Raw genomic sequence first — 20,927 nt, 5'->3', positions numbered from 1 at the left:
GTGAAATGACCAAAACTTTTTTGCGGAGAACGTGAGCGCGATGATGGTAAATTTTTGATTCTTTGTTTCAACTCGAACGCCGTTTCCACCTGTTCTGTTACTGGATAGGTGGCCAAATTTTACAAGTTAAACGAATGGGGACGATCTGGAAGTAGTGCAAGTAACAAGAACTTATTTTTAGAAAGTGACGTTTTCGTTGACGAGTGCAACGAGAACGTCAGAAAACAATAGTTTTAATGAAAAAAACACAAGCTCTGCAGGTGCATTATAAACTTTGGTACATTTCTTTGCCGTCCTCGGCAAAACAACAACGTGAAATGACCACATCAAGGTTTTATGGAGAACGTGAACGCATGATGAAAGCCTCCCCTTCGACGTAGTCTCCTGGATAGTTCGGCCACATCACACAAACTGATGAGAAGAAATTATTGCGAATTTATTTAGAAAATGCGAAAGTTATTTGTTAAGTTACGTTTTCGTTGCAGTTTGGTGTGGGTTAAAGGAGAAATGAGTTTTCGGAATGGCATAAGTATGTGAAATGCTTTTTATGCGGAGTGACTTAAACAAATAAATTAACCTAAGAATGCGTCCTGTTTTTCACGCTCATTTTTAAGAGCACCTTTTCTGCAGCCTGCGTGCAGACGCTTCCTGTTTTCTTTGTTTAGGTGCAAGAATGGAAATAGGAGACGTCTGCACGCAAGCTACGATTTTTTTATGTTGCAGACTCTAGTAGAATATTAAACATCCAGACAACAGATCGGGGATTGGAAAATATGTGTATGGCTTTCAGATGGAATATATTTACTCGCACAGGCTAACACTAAAGCCGTATTCGACTGAATGTTTGTTCCACATTCTTTGTTTTCGAGGCAGACGAACAAGAACTAATTATAAACTGAAAATAGCTTCCCTTTTACTGTCTATTCTGACATCCCAAGAGGAACTTTTAGTCCAATTCTACGCAGCTGAAACAGCGTATACTGTTTCCTTTGTACAATATTTCGGCCGGCCAGATCAGGCTTCTTCCTGTATAAGATTTAACTAAAAGTTAAAATAAAATTTTGAGTGACGCAATATATTAATAATAATCAGTGTTCCCATTAGCCAAAAAGGAATATGGATACATGAGTTTTGGACATAAAACAATGATAAAACTGAGGAAGAATGATACTCTGTAGCAGCGGCAAATCGTTATTAATGGTGACCGGAATCTGTAATTGAAACGTCCGTTGCTGCATCACACCCGCGCATCAATTAAAGCATTTGTCTAATAGTTTGTGAACTGCAACTTAAAACTCCAATACTCTTAATACAGGAAAAACAGCAACATAAGTCATTTATTTCCCGCCTACATAAGCCTACTTACTATTCGAATGCGTCAGGTAAACATATGTTAACTTATGTTAACACAATTTACTTCGAATACTCTTCCCGATAAATGGAAATCTTTGTTTCAGCGTTGAAGGTAATTATTTTCTTTCCTTCGATATCCTGAACGTTACTTGTTATTTTTTAACATAAAAAAAAAAAAAAACTCTTTTTCATTGTTCTTAATGAAACAGAGATCCTCTTTCACGTTTTCTCTTTTACCAGCTGTCAGGAGAGTTAAAGGCCCACATTCACCCAAGATGTATTGCGCGCCGAGGAACAGTTTTCATATATGAAACCCCCCCCCCCCCCCCCCCCCCCATTCATTTGAGCGGGAGTCGAGTGAGAAAGCAATAAGTGATCACGAATATTCTTTCCCTCCAGCACGAGTCGTAGAGGAAACCCGTATGAACCGCTTGAGTTCATACAGCCAATAAGATCACGCGTTTGGACAATACAGCATTTCAAAACAAAAACAAACGACCGCAACGACTGTTGGGTGAAGGTGGGCCTTTAAGACTCATACTGTGGCCGCTCGCTTGAGGCAACTGTAATCCTCTCAAACGCGTATCCAAAATGTTCGGCCTCCTACGTCAGCGGACACCCGCAGTTCTGGGATCTTCCTAGCTCACTGATCGTCGAGCGAAATCTTAAAATCTTATTTTTATTCTTTGTGAGACGTCCACTCTTTTTTGACGCAATAATTAAGGGCGAACATGGTCGCTACAAAGACAACTCCTTTTGTTATAAAAATACATAATAAAATGCAAGATCCACCTGCAACGGCTTCCACTCACGCAGAATCAAGAAAAGTAAAACGTTGAACATTTCATTTCATTTCATCCAATAGACGTTATTTTCGAGCTTAAAAAAAAAAAAGAAAGAAAAGAAAAACTAAAAACGGTTGCTCGATTTTGTGAAAATTAAAGCATTATGCTGCTTTGGTCTTTCTTTCCGCCGACGATCTGTGATTGGTTGAGAAATTCGCGCCATTTTCTCAACCAATCAAGAACTAAGAAAAAGCGAACTCCACACATACGTTTTCCCGCGCTAGACATTCTTTTCATGCATTTACCTTGAATTCTCATTGGTTCATCGTGTTGTTTACGCTTGGTTAATGTGAATGGCACCTTTCGTTTTGGTTTAACCACGCACGATAGAATCTATGAAAGCATATCCGGTTTAAAAAATAATTGAGGTCAAAACTAGCCTTAAATCTCTGTTTTTGCGACTTTAGCATTAAAGTGTATATGATAGATTTTTTTTATTTGCTTGATCGAATCGGAACCTTTTTTATGTAAGACTGAATGTCAAAAAATCTATACTGATACATTCTCTGCAATGACAAGTACAAGAATAAAATAAATGTGAAAAACAAGTTTGGGGAAAAATTCAAATGGTTTTAGACTTGAAATGAAATATTTGAAATTGTTTGTATTGTCACTTTAAAGTGTATATGACAGATTTTTTTTAATTGCTTGATCGCATCTTCATGTTTTTCTTGTATGAAATAAAAAAAATACCCTATCAATTTTACTTTTCCTTGTATGAGGCGGACAAATACGTGTAATTTCACTTCCGGTCGGGTACAAAACCGCGCAAGGCGGGAGACTGGGGATAGTGGACCTGTGACGTCAATACAAGAACGCTGCTTTCGCGGGTTTCAGTGTTTTTGTTGTGCGAAGGAAGAAAATATGGCGCTACGGTGTGTTGTGTATGGTTGTAGCAACAACAATTTTTCCCCAAACATGTTTTTCACATTTATTTTATTGTGCAATTGTCATTACAGAGAATGTATGAGTTTAGATTTTTTGACATTCAGTCTTACATAAAAATCGGTTCCGATTACCCATGATGATCAAGATTGCATGCTGCTTTTTTAATATAGTTCGTATGATTGTCTCTGAAATTCATCATTTAATGACCAAGCCCCAGTCTCTATTTCAAAGGGAAGTCATAAGTGACTGCAGATCTGAAAGATTGACGTGGATTTTCGAAAAGAAAACATGGTTCAGAACCCCTCCTTACAATATTTTTTGCACTTTACGGAAAGTTGTATCCGTAAAAAAAATACCGGATCGAAGATCACCGAGCTCGTTTTTGTTTTTTTTGTTTTTTTAGCTATAACCACTTAAAGCTAAAATTAGTAGGTGTTTTCAACAGGTCATACTGCAGCTTTGGTTACCTACTGTATGTCGAGAAAATGGCCAAGACTTGTTTGCCAATGACGGACATTTGTTTCATATCAGTTGTTGTATCAAGTGACAAAGGGTGCATGGTGATATTGATCCGTCAAAGTGTACCTGACGGATAGTACTGGAAACCGGTGCCTGCCAATTTAATTATCAGACATTTAGGGCTGAGTTGCTCGAAGCATGGTTAGCGCTAACCATTAGTTAAGAAGTATTAAAACCTATAGGTTGTTATGGTATTTAACCCGGGTTCGCGCTAACCATGCTTCGAGCAACTGGGCCAAGACTGTTAGGGACAGTTTATTTTCCCGCGCCCCTCCGTAACCCCCTTGTGGGGATCGCTTGACGTTATCGATCAACCATGTGCTTTGGCAGTCTGTGCTTTGCAGTTTTGCGAAGTTTGTTCGCTTTCATGGCTTGATTTTGGAAAATTAGGTCTGAAGATGCCCAAAATATGCAAGGTATCGTTTTGAAAGCTTATTTGAGCTGGTTTTATGTAATTCGGTATTCATTTAAGCCCGAGTTGCGAGCTCTTGCATTTTGTATTTTCAGCTGTACCGAACAAACGAATCGACGAATGAATCACCGATCTACATGTGACGCGAGTGAATGAATTGAACGGTTGGAATCGAGTGTAGCGTTTCGAGTAACAGAATAAACATCTTCAGTGGCTATAATTGTCTTGGGGTTTTTCCAACATCGAATGTACAGATATTTGGTAGAGTATTGCATGTGCATGTTTACAATATAATAATACAACAATACCCTTTATTTTGCGTGGTAAATGTTCCAGCCAATCAGAGAGAAAAGAATTTACTCTATAGAGGAAATTCATTCCATAAACTGCCTGAATTTCTTGACCAAACGGAAGTCTTCCTAAGTGTCACATGACATTCATTGGTTGATGACGTCACATAACTTGTTTTTGAAAATGGGGAACATTTATACTCCAAAATTTTGAAAGCGTTTGCCATTAGAATGTTTAGTATGTGCCAACATAATTCCGCCTTTTAAGGTGCTACTCGTTATTTATCTCTTAAGGTGTTTGGCCATTTATCATGTCACGTGACCCATTTTCCTTAATTGACCGTTACTCTTAAGATGTGGACATCATTAAAAGGCGGGATGATAAAGCTCTTAGGAGGGTTGATCAAGAAAGCAACGAACAAGATTGATATAATGCAGCTTTTTGTTCCCCATTTTTAAGTAAAGCTTTTAATCGTTATAAGTCCTTTTCAGGTCACGTGACTAGAATCTGATACAGCAAATTATGGAAATTGATAAGGAAACTGATAAGAAATGTTTGCCAAGTTTCACAGAGATCGGACAAAAGCTTCCCCTCCAAATAAAAATGTGCATAACAATTAGGCTGGTCAAGCCTTAATGCACTTGAGAGAAGAGAGCGGAAACACATTACATAGATCTTATTAACGGAAGGGCGTGTTTTATGCATCAAAAAGACCCTCAACGATTGATGACACGAAACCTAAGGGCGCTACGTCTTTGTCAATCAGCCACACAGGATAATGACAGAGGAGGATAAGAAAGATGAACTTATTCATCGTGTGTTTGTCAAGCGAAAGAAAAAAAAAAAAAAAAGGAACGAACTTTGGTCGGATTATTCGAAGGCTAGACATAACAAAAAAAAAAAAAAAAAATACGGAAATACGAAAGGAAAGCCTTTTAACTGTAACAACGTAAAGTAATTACAACCTCATTTGGGAGACTAAATGATGGTTGATTTTTGCGAATTTTTATGAATTATGTACGAATTGGGATAAAGTGGCGAGGCCGAAAAGAATGACCGTCAATATGAAAAGTCGAGAAAAGCAAAATGCAAACAACAAACAGCAACAACAACAAAGGCCTATAGTTGTGTTTGAAATCAACGCAGTTCTCAGCATCCCCTTTCTGCTGAGTAAAAGTTTGCAGCCTAATAAAACCAGCTTTCGGTGCGACCGGTCTTTATAGCGCCAAAGTGTCTCAATTGCTGAGCTAATAAGTAAACTTTATAAGGATCAGAGACATGGAACCTGACATGTATCCAATGCCTGCCTATTTTTGTAAACGACTTTATTGCCTGAAATACAAAAATTATGTACATACAAATGTATACTACTGAAACACAAATGATACATAATGTGCTTGTTACCAATACGTACTATCAAGCTAGCAAGGCCTTAGGTTTTATAACCCTTTAAACGCTGACATACTTGGTCTTAATTCTGGTATTTATTTTTTTAAAAAAAGTTGTGTTTTAGTTTTCTCTTTTAATCCTTGGGCAAGGACTGCTTTGCGTAATTTACAAGTTCCAAAGACTTGAGTAATAACAAAGCTATACAAAGTAGTTATAATAATACTGCTACTAATAATGATGATGATGATGTCGACTAATATTGCTACAGATGATAAACATAAGTAATGTCAACTGCTCCTATGGCTAAAAAAATCCTGACAAATATTACTCAAAATCTAGATTTTACTAAAGGAGTCTGCAGTACGAAAAACCGGGAAACCTTACGCTTGATAAAAGGATTAGGAGAAGACACTAACTAGTAAGAAGCTAAATAACTAACCAACCACTGATTGCTAACGTATTCATTATATAAAGCTCAGAACGACTCGACGTGTGAGTTAAAAATAGCTAATAAATAACTTAAGTGGCTGCGAAAAGAAAGCCTCAAAAAAAAGTTCAGGCTTGAACGGGATTCGAACTCATGACCTCTGCGATGCCGGTGCAGTGCTCTAACAACTGAGCTATCAAGCCAACTGGGATTTGGTCATTTTGTGAATTTGTGTCATACCCGTCGACGTGAAGTGATGGAAGTGGAATATATGAAGTACATATATTTGCGGGTGAAATAATGAATAAGTGAGAGACTATTTCAGTTATGTACGCAACTTAGGTCCTTGCGGAAAGAAAGCCTGAAAAACATGTAGCCTTGAACGGCATTTGAAATCAAATTACGTTCAACAATTTCAAATTTCGTTCAAGCCTGAATTTTTTCAAGCTTTCTTTTCGCACCCCTCTTACGGTGCGTACATTACTGCGATGGTCATTCACCACAGATCAATATAATTATGTATTTTATATATTCCTGTTCCAGAACGTTTTCATTCTTTTTTCAAGAGAAGGGAAAGGTGGCACATAATACAGCATTCTCATGTTAAGAATAAATAAACAAAATCTGATGTAAAATTATTTCCGTAAACGTTTCTCGTTCATTATAAAATAAATTTCACCTGTGATTTCAGTTTTTCCCATCAAATACTTAAGCAGTCGGTGTTAGGGCACCTAGAAAAGGGTAAGGGGAGGGGGGGGGGGGGGAGGGGTTGGGGGAATTTGTACTCTCTCGAATCCCCTGGCCTGGAGCCTTTCACCGCTCACAACTCTACACGCTAACAGTCTTGTCTCCAGATACAGCGTGCAACAATTTCTCCTCCAAGTTTTGCTTCTGTTTGTACTTCTCAAAATTCAGCAAAATTTGCTTTCTCAAAGTGACAGGCAATCTTCTTTTCTTGAACTTGTCGATCATCACAAGAATCAGCGACGAATCTCCCGTGTCCACTCCTCTCTGGATGGCCATATGCAGCTCTTCCCGACAGAAGTTGCTTGCCAGGTAGTTGTCAGACAAAACAATAAGCACTTGACGGCTGCCGTACACGCTGTCAGCCATGTTTTGGACGATTGGCTTTCCCAGCACAAGTCCCGGCTGTGAATACTTTATAGTATCGCGTGTTTGTCGAGGAGCGAGATCAGATTTTCACTGACCCACGCAAAGCCCTTAGAGCTGTAACTGATAAACAGTTTGTCGTTTGCAACTTCGTCTTCTGGAAAACCTGTATTGAGAAACAAACCACATTGTAACTAATAAACTAAGTTAAGATAGGACACCTTTTTTATACTCAAATGTTTTCAACCCTTAAGTGACTAAGTGGTTAATTAAGACTGGGTTAAATTGTGGCCCAGGTAACTGTCCGCTGCTTAATGCTTTTTTCTTTTTCCAGAACTCTGCATGCTGCTCTTTCAGCAGATGATCCGCTGGGAAGAGTCGACAAATTCTTGTCACAAATTAGTGAAAAAACTATCGGTTTTTCCTCTTTACTCCTTGATATTTGAGTTAAATGTTTCAGTGTAACTTACTCCTAATGTTCTTCGAGGTCCACGTTTTCTTGACTTAGCGAAGAATGAGTAACGCCGTCATAAAGAAGGCACTCCCTGCTGCCAAAATAACAATGGACAAGATCCACTGCCTACCGCTGCCTCCTATGGAAAATTAATGAAATCGTGGAACATGGAAGTGAGTGAATTGTAGCTTCGTTTGTCCCGTTCCGCCATCCGTATCAGTTACAATCTCATCCTGAACCCTGTTTGGCATGATGCTAGTCAGTTTCTGCCGTATTATTTTCTGTATTTCACTCTGATAGGCTAGTACATTCCGCCTCCCTCAATTGTAATTTTAACTCTCATTGCATCTTATCGCAACTTCCTTTGAAAACTTGCATTAGATGGTCAAACGGACTCGGACGAAAACGCAATTTAGACGGAAACAATTAACAAACGGTCTTACACGTGCACCCAACATGCGCCAAAGTAAGACAATTTGCATCTAGCTGCGTTCCAATACCTACATCGACTTTCGTGCAAGTTTCACTAGCGCAAGATCAAATTGAACGCTTGTCGGCAAGCTATTGCAATTAGGGGCAGGTCCTGAAACGTTGAAACTGCAAATTGTCGCAAGTTTCAAGTGCGGAGTTACCGAATTCAACCTGCACCGATCATTAACTCCTATTTGACGTTTGATTGACCCATTTTGTAGTTGTGTTCATTTGTTACGGATGTGATTTTGAAATTGGTAAGAGGGCCTCGCGTCTTGTAAATTGCTCTGTAATTATTGTCATGATTTTACAATTCGCATTCCCACGGATCATTCGAATGATTGCAGACCGGAGCAGGCTCCACTCAGCTTTGCTACTATTATTGGCCAAGTTAAACTACTTTGGTTATGGTTTCATTACTGCAAGAGTTTGTTTGTGGAAGTAGCTGGTGTCCGTCCCATAGCGACTAAAAACCTGGTGGGTGCAGTGGCATTCCCTTAAATAAGCTATATAGATGCGTGTCCCCCCAAATGGTGTGCGTTTTGAGCTGTCTTGGCCTCATGTTGGTACAGGTGTTTATGTAAGCACAATAACATATATGGGCAAATTTATCTTCGTTATTTCTCCCCCGCGATTCAAAACTGTTCTTCGAAGCGAGCCTCCGTGGTTGAATGATAAACTCAAGAACTTGATCAAACGACGCCAATGTGCCCTTGCAAAAAGAAATATGGATACCTTTCGAATGCTCAGAAATTGCGTGAATCGTGAGCGTAAGATCTGCCGGGCAAAGTATTACGAAGCAAAGGTTAGCCATTTGAGGGAGTGTAAGCCATCTGTGTGGTGGAAAGAGGTGAAAAAGCTCAGCGGCATGTCACCTGCCTCAGAAACGCGGGACAACACTAGCAAATTACTGCGACACCTAGGTTTTTCACCTGGTGTCCTGGCAAATTACATCAATTTAGCGTTCCTGACCCCAATGCAGGAATTTTGAGCCCCTTACCCACAATCCTTTTGACCCACCACAAGCCAACAACGAAAGTCATGCCGTAAATATGATATCGGAGTTTTCAACTTTTATGAAACTATCTGCACTCAACCCCTCCAAAGCACATGGGCCAGACGGTATCCCGGCATGGTTATTAAAAGAAAACGCTGATCTCCTGGCGGGTCCAGTCTCTGCGATCCCCAACTCCTCGTTCCACGAATCTCGCATTCCGCCTTCTTGGAAAGAGGCTGACGTAGTCCCGGTCCCAAAACAAAGGCCTATTAATGACATTAACAAGCACCTCCGTCCGATTTCATTTACGTCCATCCTGTCTAAACTCACTGAAGATCACGTGGTTGAGAAATACGTTAAACCTGCTGTGTTACAAAGAATTGACCCTCAACAATTTGGAACTATTCCCAAATCGTCTACTACACATGCCTTGGTCAGTATGACGCATAATTGGCTTGTTAACACCAACGGAAATGGTGCCACGGCAAGAGTAGTCCTTCTTGATTTCCGTAAGGCCTTTGACCTTATCGATCACAGTGTTCTTGTTCAAAAACTAACAACATATGATATTCCGAGTCAAGTCAAAGGTTGGATCGTTGACTTCTTGATGGACCGGAAACAAAGAGTTAAACTTGCTCAGGATTGTCACTCTGAATGGCGCTTTGTGCCATCCGGTGTCCCCCAGGGAACAAAATTAGGCCCCTGGTTATTTCTTGTCATGATTAATGAATTGGACACACCAGCTGGCATGTGGAAATACGTGGATGATACATCTTGTTCCGAAATAGTTACAAAGGGTTGTGAGAGCAAACTCCAAGAATCTGTGGATGACCTTTCGAGACAAGCGAGCCTCGATGGGTTCCAACTGAATGAGGCCAAGTGCAAAGAACTTCGAATTGGATTCTGCAATAGCAACCACGATTTTGAACCCCTAGTCCTAAATGGCGAACCCCTTGAATTTGTCATCAGTGCCAAATTGCTAGGCGTGACCATTAGCCACGATTTAAAGTGGAACATGCACAGCTCTGAACTAATTAGGAAATGTTCCTCTCGTCTCTACTTTTTACGTCAACTCAAGAGATCCGGAGTGGCACCAAGTGAACTGGTGCAATTCTATGTGACATGTATTAGGCCCGTCCTGGAATACGCGAGTCCTGTATTCCATCGTTCTCTACCAAACTATATTAGTGTAGATTTGGAACGGATCCAAAGAAGGGCATTCAGAATCATCTATCCTGACCTGTCATATAGTGTAGCATTAGAAACAGTTGGCCTACCGAAACTTCATGAGAGGAGAGAAAAGATTTCAATCGATCTGTTTGACGAGATCGTCTGTAACCCCACCCACAGTCTCCATAGCCTCCTCCCTCAAAGGAAGAGTTGTAAATATGCACTGAGACGCAAAAGTGATTTCACTCTCCCCCTATGTAAGACCGAGCGTTTGAAGAACAGTTTTATTTTTAGCCATGTCTATAAGATGTAGATATTTTCTCATTTCCTCTTTGTTATTATATTTTTAGCCATGTCTATAAGATATAGATAATTTTCTTAGTTTCTCTTTGTTATTATTAGAATTTGTAAATATCCCGTAATTCAGCTTATGGCTGCAATGGTGTTTATAATAAAGTATCTATCTAATCTATCATCCACCTTCAAATGAAATCGGCGATACTTAACATTCGACGTATTAAAGCCTGAATTGCCACTTAAGATATGCAAACGCAATTCCTCCAGGTCTGAAAAAGGACATGGATTTAAGAAACCAGGTCTGTAAACAAGTATGGACTTAGAAAGCACATGAGGGTTAAAGCACTGACCTGATTTTGATGAATGACTTGTCCGGAATGTAGTTGGAAACTCTGTTGCTTAAAAGAAAATTTTTTACTTTAGAAAATAATTCAAATTGGAAGCGCATATGAAAACTACTATCGACTTCGCTTGAACTGCTTTATACTTCATGTGAGACGGTTATATATATCTCCTTCAGCAATCCTTGAAGCTATTGGCTTATTTTTTGTGCACTTCCGTTTGAGTAACACATTTGATGAAAGTCACTGAGTGAGCCAGCCTTTGTTTCCGCCGGTCATTTAACAACTAATGTGTTTGGTCAACCAACCAAACGAACGATCTACCATCCAATCGACTGACCGACTGTCCCAACCAACCAACCAACCAACCAACCAACCAACCAACCAACCAACCAACCAACCAACCAACCAACCAACCAACCAACCAACCAACCGACAAACCAACCAGTCAACCAACATCAACAAACCAACTAAACGACTGACCTATGGCTGTCATGCTACTGAGAAATAATTCTTTCTCCACTCTGACCCAAATATGTGACAAAAAAGTTAACATTAAATTAGCGCACTTAAGTCATTTAAAATTAAGTTGCTTCTTTCTGCAATTTCTTATTAATTTAATTTAAAGCCTTGGATTGTTAATAAGTATTTCAAGAACAAACCGAGCCCCCAATTCGGCAAAACAACCATGAAATTGGCAATTGGCGATGTTTGTTCGGTCGTGCGGATATTCGGTTGTGTCTGTTCACTTTGCCTTGTGCCCTCGGGGCATCTTGTCTGGTCACTAAGTTAGTCATTCAGTGTCCTATGTGGTTCCGGCCTTGTGTTCACTCTTCTTTCTGTTTGCCTGTCTCTTCCATACTTTCGTACGTGTTCTGCCCTATCCGCCAGTTCTACTGGTGGCACGGCTCCGGCTTACTCAAAATCCTATCATGGGCTCATACATAAAATTTAACCAATAACATTAACCAATTAAAAGCTGTATTAAAACATTACGAAGAAGTCCCTTCATGTTTTAATACCCGTGGCTGTCTTACTACAGAGAAAGACTTCCTCTTTCTCCGATCTGACACAAACAACCAAACAACTAACGAGCAAACAAAGAAACTATTCGACCAAGCAACCAACCAACCAATCGACTGAACAACCGACCCAACCAACACCAACCGACCAACTAAACGACTGACCGACCAACCAAACAACTAACCAACCAACAAAGAAACTACCCGACCAAGCAACCAACAAATCGACTGAACGACCAAACAATCAACAAACGAACCAACCTACCAACCAAACAACCAACCAACCAACCAACCAACCAACCAACCAACCAACCAACCAACCAGCCAACCAACCAGCCAACCAACCAACCAGCCAACCAACTGACCAACCAACCAACCGACTAATCAACCACCAACTAACCAACCAACAAACCGACCAACCGACCAACCAACCAACGAACCAACCTACCAACAAACAAACCAATCAATCAACCAACTAACCAACCAACTAACGAACCAATCAACTAACCGACCAACCAACTGACCAATCAACCAACCAACTAACAAGCCGATCAACCAATTGAACAATCAACTAATCATCTATTGCCTAAAATGGATCTGAAAAGTACTTTCTTACCAATTTGTGGTTCATACACCTTTAACTCAATGGACGCTGAAGTGTTTTGCCATTCGTCCCATTCACAGAACATTTGACAACTATACGTCCCCTTGTCATTATCTGTGACGTTCATAATGGTCAGGATGAAAGCTTTTTTGCATTTGCTGCTTGTTTCCTTTAAGTCCACTGTGTACTTCCGACTGGATTTCAATGGTACCGACTTGTTATTGAAATGCCATTCAAGATAGCAGTCATAATCATAATCTAATTGTCCGTCAACAAAGCAGACAAGGGTGCTGTTGGTAAAGGTTGTCGTGTGAATCGTTGAAGACTCAGTAACTGGAAAGTAATTCTTTGGGCCTGCATGTTGGAAGAAAAATTTGAAATATTGCTGACAGAGGTTGTAATTCAGTAATACAAAAGCGTATCATAAAGTTGTGTAAGCTACAAAACACTTGAAATCGGAGAAGTTTACTATACTTCGATATAAACTTTTTGAAGTTAAAGTTAGCTAATTTTAAAGTGGCAGTTCTATTACTCAATACATATAGCACATCAAGGAAATAAAATTAAAAGAGGGGGTAACCAAACTTGTTTCACACTGCATAGATTTCTAGCTACTACGAGCAGTCATAAAATGACGTAAACCTGAGAGGGAGACTTCCTTTTTATGTCAAAGTAGAAAGGTATTTCATTTGAGTTTACAAAGCTTCTGACACTGTTCAAGAAACACTACTAATATATATTTTTTTTTTGTTGTGATCATGTACCTTATACAGCGGAAACAACTTTTTCTTGAAGGTAAGCGAAAAAGAGTTATTATAAATTCAATGAAGAGAAATTTAGTTAAAAGACGTTTTCTTGTATGTGAAAAAAAAATGGCCACGGTAAATAACAATGAGCTTAAATTCCAATAAATTATGGCATTTTCAAAGCAAAAGGATCTGATTTATTTGGACTACCCCCCTTTTCAGACGCTTTGAGATGCTTTCGCTTTGCTCAAAAGTTTCTTGTTTAAATTAGCACCATCGCCAACTGATATGTCGAAATTTTTACCTTCGCGCCTCTCCAGAAAATACCTTCTCAAACCTTTTCGGCAGGCTGTCAACGTTGCTGGCTCATATTTTTCGCCGAAAGTTCCTTTTATGGTGTCTCTTATCTCTAGAAACAGTGCTTCAAGAGCTCTGCTACATTGTCTTTCATGGTTCAGGTCTGTCAATTTGATCTTCTTGTCGGAGCTAGGGCAAGCGCCGAACGGCATGCAGACTCGGTAACTTTAACACTGTTCTTTGCCTCTTGGTTTATTTCAATTTTTTTAATCTCCATGGCATCTAAGCTAGGAAAATAATCCTCTTTTTTCGTTTTTGAGTACTAGTATAGTTGATTTTTTTTAATTCTCGCTTCTGGTTGTGAGGTTTATTCATCACTGTTTTCATGCTGTTGTTTATCTCGCGGCGGTAACAAATTTTCGATCAAATTTGCTGGTAAAATGTTTAAACCTACTAGCTCGTCTATTTCATCCATGGTAGGTACTTTGCGGACTGTAAATTTCTGCATTTGCTTTCTTTTGACGCAAAAATCAAAGCCAAAAATCCAAATAACCCGCCCCGAGAAAACATTTCGCGTACAGATATTACCATGGCTACAGTTTGACTGAAGTAAGAATTTCCCTTTCAATCAGCGCACGATTTGTACTTTATCCGTTTACTCTCTCCACCAAAATTTTTGTATCGTGATAAAAAACTAAATTCGATTTTGAGACGACATTACGGCTTTATAATGACGGCGTTGGGAGAAAATATATTCCGTACTGGGCGGAGTCTCGAAAAGGAATATATTTCCTTACTACTATCCGTCATTATAAAGCCGTTATGTCGTCTCAAAATCGAATTTAGTTTATAGTATTCATGATTCTAGATTACAACATTCCTACCGCTCGTGGCCTTTGCATTTTAACAGATGAGAGAACACCAGTTTTAGTCGCAAATCGCCTAAAAATGTGAAGGTACTAAGATGTCATGTTGGTCACACAACGATAATTCACGTTCCCCTTCCGTCAGCCGTCTTGTTGCGTAAGCTCATTATTAGATCATGCGGACCGTAAGTAAGGGTTATTGGCCTGGAACGAGGGGATATGTGATACGCCCGAGGGCACGCCGCGAGGGGAATATATCACATATCCCCGAGGGACAGGCCAATAACATGCTTTTTTTTTCGGTTGGTGAGGATTCCTAATAGAGACAAGGACCTTTAATAATTAAATGCTTATTTTATACCAGGTGGAAGTCAAATACATAACATTTTTTTAACGGCAGTAGTAGGTAGTGAGATTTCGGCCGTAAAGATGTTTTTCTCAACTTTTTTCTGAACTTTGGATTATTCACACAACAATTTGTATAAACAATTGCTTTTGTCTGCTGGTATGCGTGGTAAACATGTTCGTCACTCTTGCATAATCACTGCATTCAGTACACTACACGTGGTTGAGCGGCTGCTGTTAAATTTTGGAAATAGTGTGCAGTCGGCAATCGTTCCGTGTGGAAACAACGATGAGCGATTGTTAAGATGAAGTCTTTTTAACCGAAAACGTCTTACACTGTCTTTGCTGAACGGATTAGTGGTCGTATTCCTGCAAATGTAAAGAAAGCTACCAGTGGGACAGTACGAGTATGGAATGAGTGGTCGCCGATTGAAGAACCTCCCTTCCAACTAGTAGTCGACAAGAAGGTGAGTTTGAGTTTGTTGTTGCGCCTGTTATTGAAGTACTAGTAGTAGCAGTAGTAGGAGTAAAAGTTATGTTGTTCATTTTTTCTTTAATAATAAACGATTAAGAACTCGTTGAAATGTTTGAGATTACTAAATAAGGGGAATAAGTCGAGCAGTATATGGCGAGGGGGAGGGGGGGGAATATATATTCCCCCCCTCGTTATAATCCCCTCGTCCGTTGTTATCAGCTATTGTTTTCAGCCCCGCCCTCCCCTTTTACAACCAAAGCCGCACCCAGCTTTTCAGACAGTTAGTAATTGACAGGGGCTATTGAATATATTCAACCGAAAAGAACAAAGGAAACCGAGCCAACTGAAAAATAAACTGTGATAGTGATTCCATAAGAATAAGTCACACTACAATGATTTCAATTTCTTCAAATTTGTATTTGTTATTGATATTTGTATTTTCTCACAATATGTGAAACAAAAATGGGGAGTCACGATGCTCTTTTAGAAGGAAACTACCAACAACTTCTCCGAAGAAATATTCTATACGTCCGCGCACGCTGATAATGCAAAAAGGTACGAGCGGATTTGACCAGCGTCGACAGTAATTTCTCGTTTGCTTTGGTTTTGCTTTACAATGCTCTGTAATTGGTTAGCAAAGTATGCGCCCCTTTCTCAACCAATAAGAAACAAAACCAAAACCTATCGTGACTACAAATTTTCATATTTTCCTAGAACAATAAGAGAGTGGAATGTCTTATCATCTGAAGCGGTTAATGCCCCTTCCCTCGCGGCATTTGTAAACTACCTTTAAGTTGATGGTTTTTACTTATCTGTTTTTATCTATTTATTTATTGTTTATTGGCTCATTACCGCTGACCGATTTGCAAGAATCATCATTTTTGATGGAGGCAAATTAATGGCAGACAGATCGATAGACTTGCTCGCTTGCGTTTTCCTGGGCTTGTCGTGACGGTTACATGTAGTTGCTCCGAATTCTGATTGGTTCAATGCACTGATTACGTCCGCTGTAATTGGTCAGAGTATAATTACTTTGGTTTTGTTCCTTTACGACGCTCAATTGACAACCGGTATAAATTGCGCAATGGAACTTTTCGATACAGGCTAAGACTGGTTTGCATAGCACCAAAGGCTCTAAAAATTCTATGGGAAGCGTTTACACACGTGTTTGTTAGCCTGAGCTACTGACTTTTAAAACTTAGTTATTCAGGGAAATTCAACGCTTCCCAAAAGTAACAATTTACTCCACAAGTAAATTATAATAGTACAACAGCCACCCTTAAATTCCAGGGGCGCACAGATGACATTATTTCTCATCGGACTAATTACTTTTAAGGAGACTTCAGCCTCTACGCCCAATTTTAGACGCCCAATTTTAGATGTAAAGACTACATATATATGTAACAGAGTTTTTAAAATATGATATAACATATGTTGTATTATGTATTTTGAATGATTTGAACTGATTTGTGATTAATTTTAGTTTTTTTAATTTTAACGCACGACCAACAGGCTGCAGGCTTTAACCTATTATCGTGCTTAAATAAAGGTTGTCTGTCTATAGTGTCTGTCTGTCTGTCTGTCTGTCTGTCTGTCTGTCTGCCTGCCTGTCTGACCGCAAGAAAACAGACCAAATTACATACATTTATATGTCACCCGAATGTTGGAGGACTGACTACTCGACCAGCCGGGAATGTTATTCTCTGCAATGCAGGTATATGATCCTTCGAATTCTTCACGGCCCGATGGAATATGAAGAGTACTTTGTAAAGTAATCAGATCAAGCTTCGAAAGCTTCTTCTTCTCTGAGTGGTAAAAACCTTCAGATCCATTCATGATTGGTTTGCGGTCCTTGTACCAAATTACACGAGGAAGAGGCCAGCCCATGAAGACGCATTTCAAATCTCTTGTTTTGCTCCTGTAAATGTGCCTTGGCGACGTCGTGATAAACATTAACTGTAGCTCTCCTAGAAAAAGAAGCAGACTTTAAGTTATAATTATGAACGCATGCATCTTAATCTTACTAATTTTTTTCCTTCAAAATACATCGCAAAAGACTCGTTTTATCTTTCTCTATTATCCGAAGAGTTTCTAAAAAAAAAACTGTAGTGTGCACGTAAGAAAGGAAACGTTAAAGTGCATAAAAATTGAGCAATAAAGAAATCCCGATCAGTTCATAAACTTTACCGTGGAATAAATCACTCCAAGAACCAATGGACCATCCTCTGGCCTGCGCAGGTCTTGGCTAATCATTGCTGCTAACGTTTAAGAATTTCCGGCCTGTACTAGGGGGGTAGTGTAATAGTTAGAGCGTTGGACGTCATATCTTAAGGTCTGTGCTCGAGACCTAGCCTCTGCTGTCATATTGCTTAGACAAGGAACCTCCCTCACATTGTCTGCCTTCACCCAGGGAGGGTTCCGGCAAAATACTACTGGGGGCAACCTCGTGAGTGAACTGCCATCGCATCCATTGCAGATAATTTACTCATAGTTGCTTCAGGCAACAAAAACTGGTGGTGCTTACCATTTACACAAACCACCCGAATGGAAATTTTCGGCATAAATACGAAATGATTTAGCTTGTCTTAACAGAAGATGGATGACATGCATAATGTATGAACAACAGCTATAAATCCCAAAAGGAGTGATAAAAATGCATCACTTTGACCAGAAGCCCAAAATTTCAGAAGTACTCCAAATGGAATGATGGGTGCCATTTGATTTTCCAACTGGAACTTCCGGGTTTTCCATGTAAATGGTAGGCACCCTGGTTTTATCCACGGTTACGCAGTTCAACTCAGTGCCACATATGAATTTAACTTAGTCATCTTCACAGATCGGAAGGCCCAAAACATGTACTGCCGGGACGTACCTTGACCCGGTTTTTGAGGATGATAAGTCTATCCCATCGTCTGGTCCTTAGACCCGCCCAGGTTTTCTACAGGCACCCATCGTATCGCATCTGGTCGAATCATTTTAATATTAAATATTAGGCAATGCCGTCAGTTTCCTCAGAGCAAATTAATTGAAACGAGCTCAGTTGTTCAAAAGCCGCTTGACCTTAATGCACGATTAATATTTCATCTTTCTGGTCCTTTTTTTCTTTCAAAGCTAAAGCAATGAAATGTCTAAGTCAAAATTGGAGTCAGGCCTCTTTTGAAAAGCTCTGTATTTATTCCTATTTAGACTTGAATCAAAGTATAAAGTAGCCCTGGGTAAGCCTCATCGTGATTTTATAAATTGGCCCAAAAGTCGACGAGTAAAAACATGCAGCCATGCATTCTTGGGTTTTGGAACTATTTGGAAACATTTTGGTAACAAGTAGCTACGGGAAGCCTTTCTCACTACCTCTGTTCTTAATTATATATACTTTTATTCATGATAACTCTTTGGTATCAAAGCGGTAAGACGCATAATTAATATATGGACTGCTTAAAAAAATCTCACGTCTTTCATGGTTACATTTATACTGGCAAACAAGAGAGGAGATACTTACGTGCGAAGTATATACGAGTTGTTGAATTCCCCTGCTGTAAGACCAGGAGGGCGTTTGAGGATAGCATTTCATTCACTTGTTTCCATGTCTTTCCCAGTGTTGTCCCTCCATTTTTGATCGAGCAGTTGAGAGTTATGTTGGAGTCTGGGTTAACTGTCATCTGATTGGTGTATAGACAGACACCTGACTGCGAGCAAGGTGCAACTCTAATTGCACACCCGAGGCTTCCGGCAAATGTGAAACCTGTGAAGAACGAAAGAAGAAAAAGATGTAAATTGTCTGAAGGATTTTCTTAATACCTTTCAATTCCGCTATTAAATGGCGCTGTAAAAAGGATATTTACGCGGAAGTTATTGTGGATAAATTGTCATAATAATTTGTCTGAATGTAGGTGAACCGGCCAGAACGCAGGCAGCTGACGTTCGTATAATGGCATTGTAGCTATATGGTCACAGACTCACATGTCATACATATTATAACTCCTGTTGAGTACTGGAGGATGCAAAAACATTTAAATAAAAGGCGAATTACAATAACAACAAAGACCTCGCGGTTTCAATTTAAAGCTTTTGTCTTAAACACGACTTGACAGTGTAGACACAACAAACAAACTGCAGCCATGTGCTCAAATTACTTGGATTTAAACAAGGAAAAAGGTGAAATATGAATTATGAAAACTCAGTTTCAGAGTAAAATTAGTAATTTGTAAATCACCCTGCGAAGCGTAAACTAAGAGAACATGTAGATGTTGAACGGTCAGATATGCTGACCGAGTATTCGTTGAGAAACGGTAGTTTAGCTTCACGCGTGTGATTTAACGTACGCTGACGACCCGCAAAATTAAAATTATACCAATAATATTGTTGTGCTTACTTATGATAGGGAAAAAGCTGCTCTTAAACCACACGAGACGGAAAATTTTATTGAATTGAGGTAGCTAAATGGTAGAATTTTATAAATTGCCACTAAAATTGCCATAACCATGCCCATTGGCATTGACATACCTGTGAGACTGCTCAGACTTGACAAAGAACAAAGCAAAAAGAATTTCATGACCCAAAGCTTAAGTTTGAAGTCTTTTTGCAGGTGATCCGTCTTCATGCCTGTGTTCACGGTTTCTTGCTGATCGTTCGTGATCCCATCAACTTTCTCAATATTTGTAAGCCATCAGCTTCATGTATTTTTCATAAGTCGTCCTACGTTATCGTTTTCCAATTCCAATTGGTCCAATTTATCACAGAAGCTGCCAACGCGGGTTTTTTTTTTTTTTTTTTTTTCACAAAATGGATTAGAGTTTTGTTTTGATAAAGGTCAGTAGATCCGTAAACGAGGCTGACGCAAGGACACTTCACGCTTTGTTTACAATTTATACGTGCGTTCAATTTATTGAAAACGAAAATCTCATAATTTAAACCCGCGCACAAAGCTGGTCAACTCGAAATTTCTGATAATAACAATGAAGGCGTCATGAATTGGCCTTTGCTCAACGTCAAGCAAGCAAAAAAGGCGGTTTCCTATTTTTGTTTATTAAGAATGTTTGTGGCACAAATAACTCTTTATGACGCAGATTAGGAGACAGTTTACCTTACTTGGCAAGAATAACTCGACAACGTACTTGATCCTTCAACTTCGAATGTCAATAGAAATTAAAGTTTTTTAAAGTATACTGTTCGTATCCAAATCGAGACAACGAACACAACAATATAAGCTTTTTTTTTTTTTAATTAAAAGCTTCTACTTCAACAAAAACTTCCAAAGCTGCTCAGCACAAGAGCAAGTTTTCACGTCAGAAAATAAGACCAGTCAAGGAGATCGCTGTTTTTGTTGCTTATTTTTATTCACAGGAGTAAGTTTGTTTATGTACAGTTTTTTTTTACAAACTTCCTTATTCAACGACTGTTTTTCGGCTTTTAGGCAAGAATAATTGTCAAGGAAAACCTTGACAAACATTGTTAGATTGTTAATTTCACACACGGGAAAAATAGAACTCTTCGTATAAATAAAAAACTTGTGTTGGAAATCCTGTTGGGTTAAACACTTCAGTTTCAACCAAGTATCTCCTGAACCTGTTTTATTTCTTCATATGGTGTTTTGACAATCATTCAACAAGCA

General features: G+C 39.3%; 1 protein-coding gene across 1 annotated transcript in view; it reads right to left on the bottom strand.

The window, feature by feature from the left end:
- Nucleotides 1-19,928, bottom strand: part of LOC146449864 (uncharacterized) — a 28,075-nt gene extending 8,147 nt beyond the window's left edge. Inside the window, exons 1-4 of the mRNA XM_085101017.1 lie at nt 19,820-19,928; nt 18,816-19,058; nt 16,963-17,286; nt 12,603-12,944 (exon numbers count right to left, since the gene is read on the bottom strand). Coding sequence (XP_084957143.1) covers nt 12,603-12,944; nt 16,963-17,286; nt 18,816-19,058; nt 19,820-19,916 — 1,006 coding nt within the window. The 5' untranslated portion in view covers nt 19,917-19,928. The remainder of the gene's footprint in view (nt 1-12,602; nt 12,945-16,962; nt 17,287-18,815; nt 19,059-19,819) is intronic.
- Nucleotides 19,929-20,927: the final 999 nt, after the last annotated feature.

The sequence above is a fragment of the Pavona decussata genome, unplaced genomic scaffold (genome assembly GCF_977016875.1).
Source record: "Pavona decussata unplaced genomic scaffold, jaPavDecu1.1 SCAFFOLD_563, whole genome shotgun sequence".
In the NCBI taxonomy this organism is placed as follows: Eukaryota; Metazoa; Cnidaria; class Anthozoa; order Scleractinia; family Agariciidae; genus Pavona; species Pavona decussata.
This window is presented reverse-complemented; position numbering and strand designations above follow the sequence as displayed.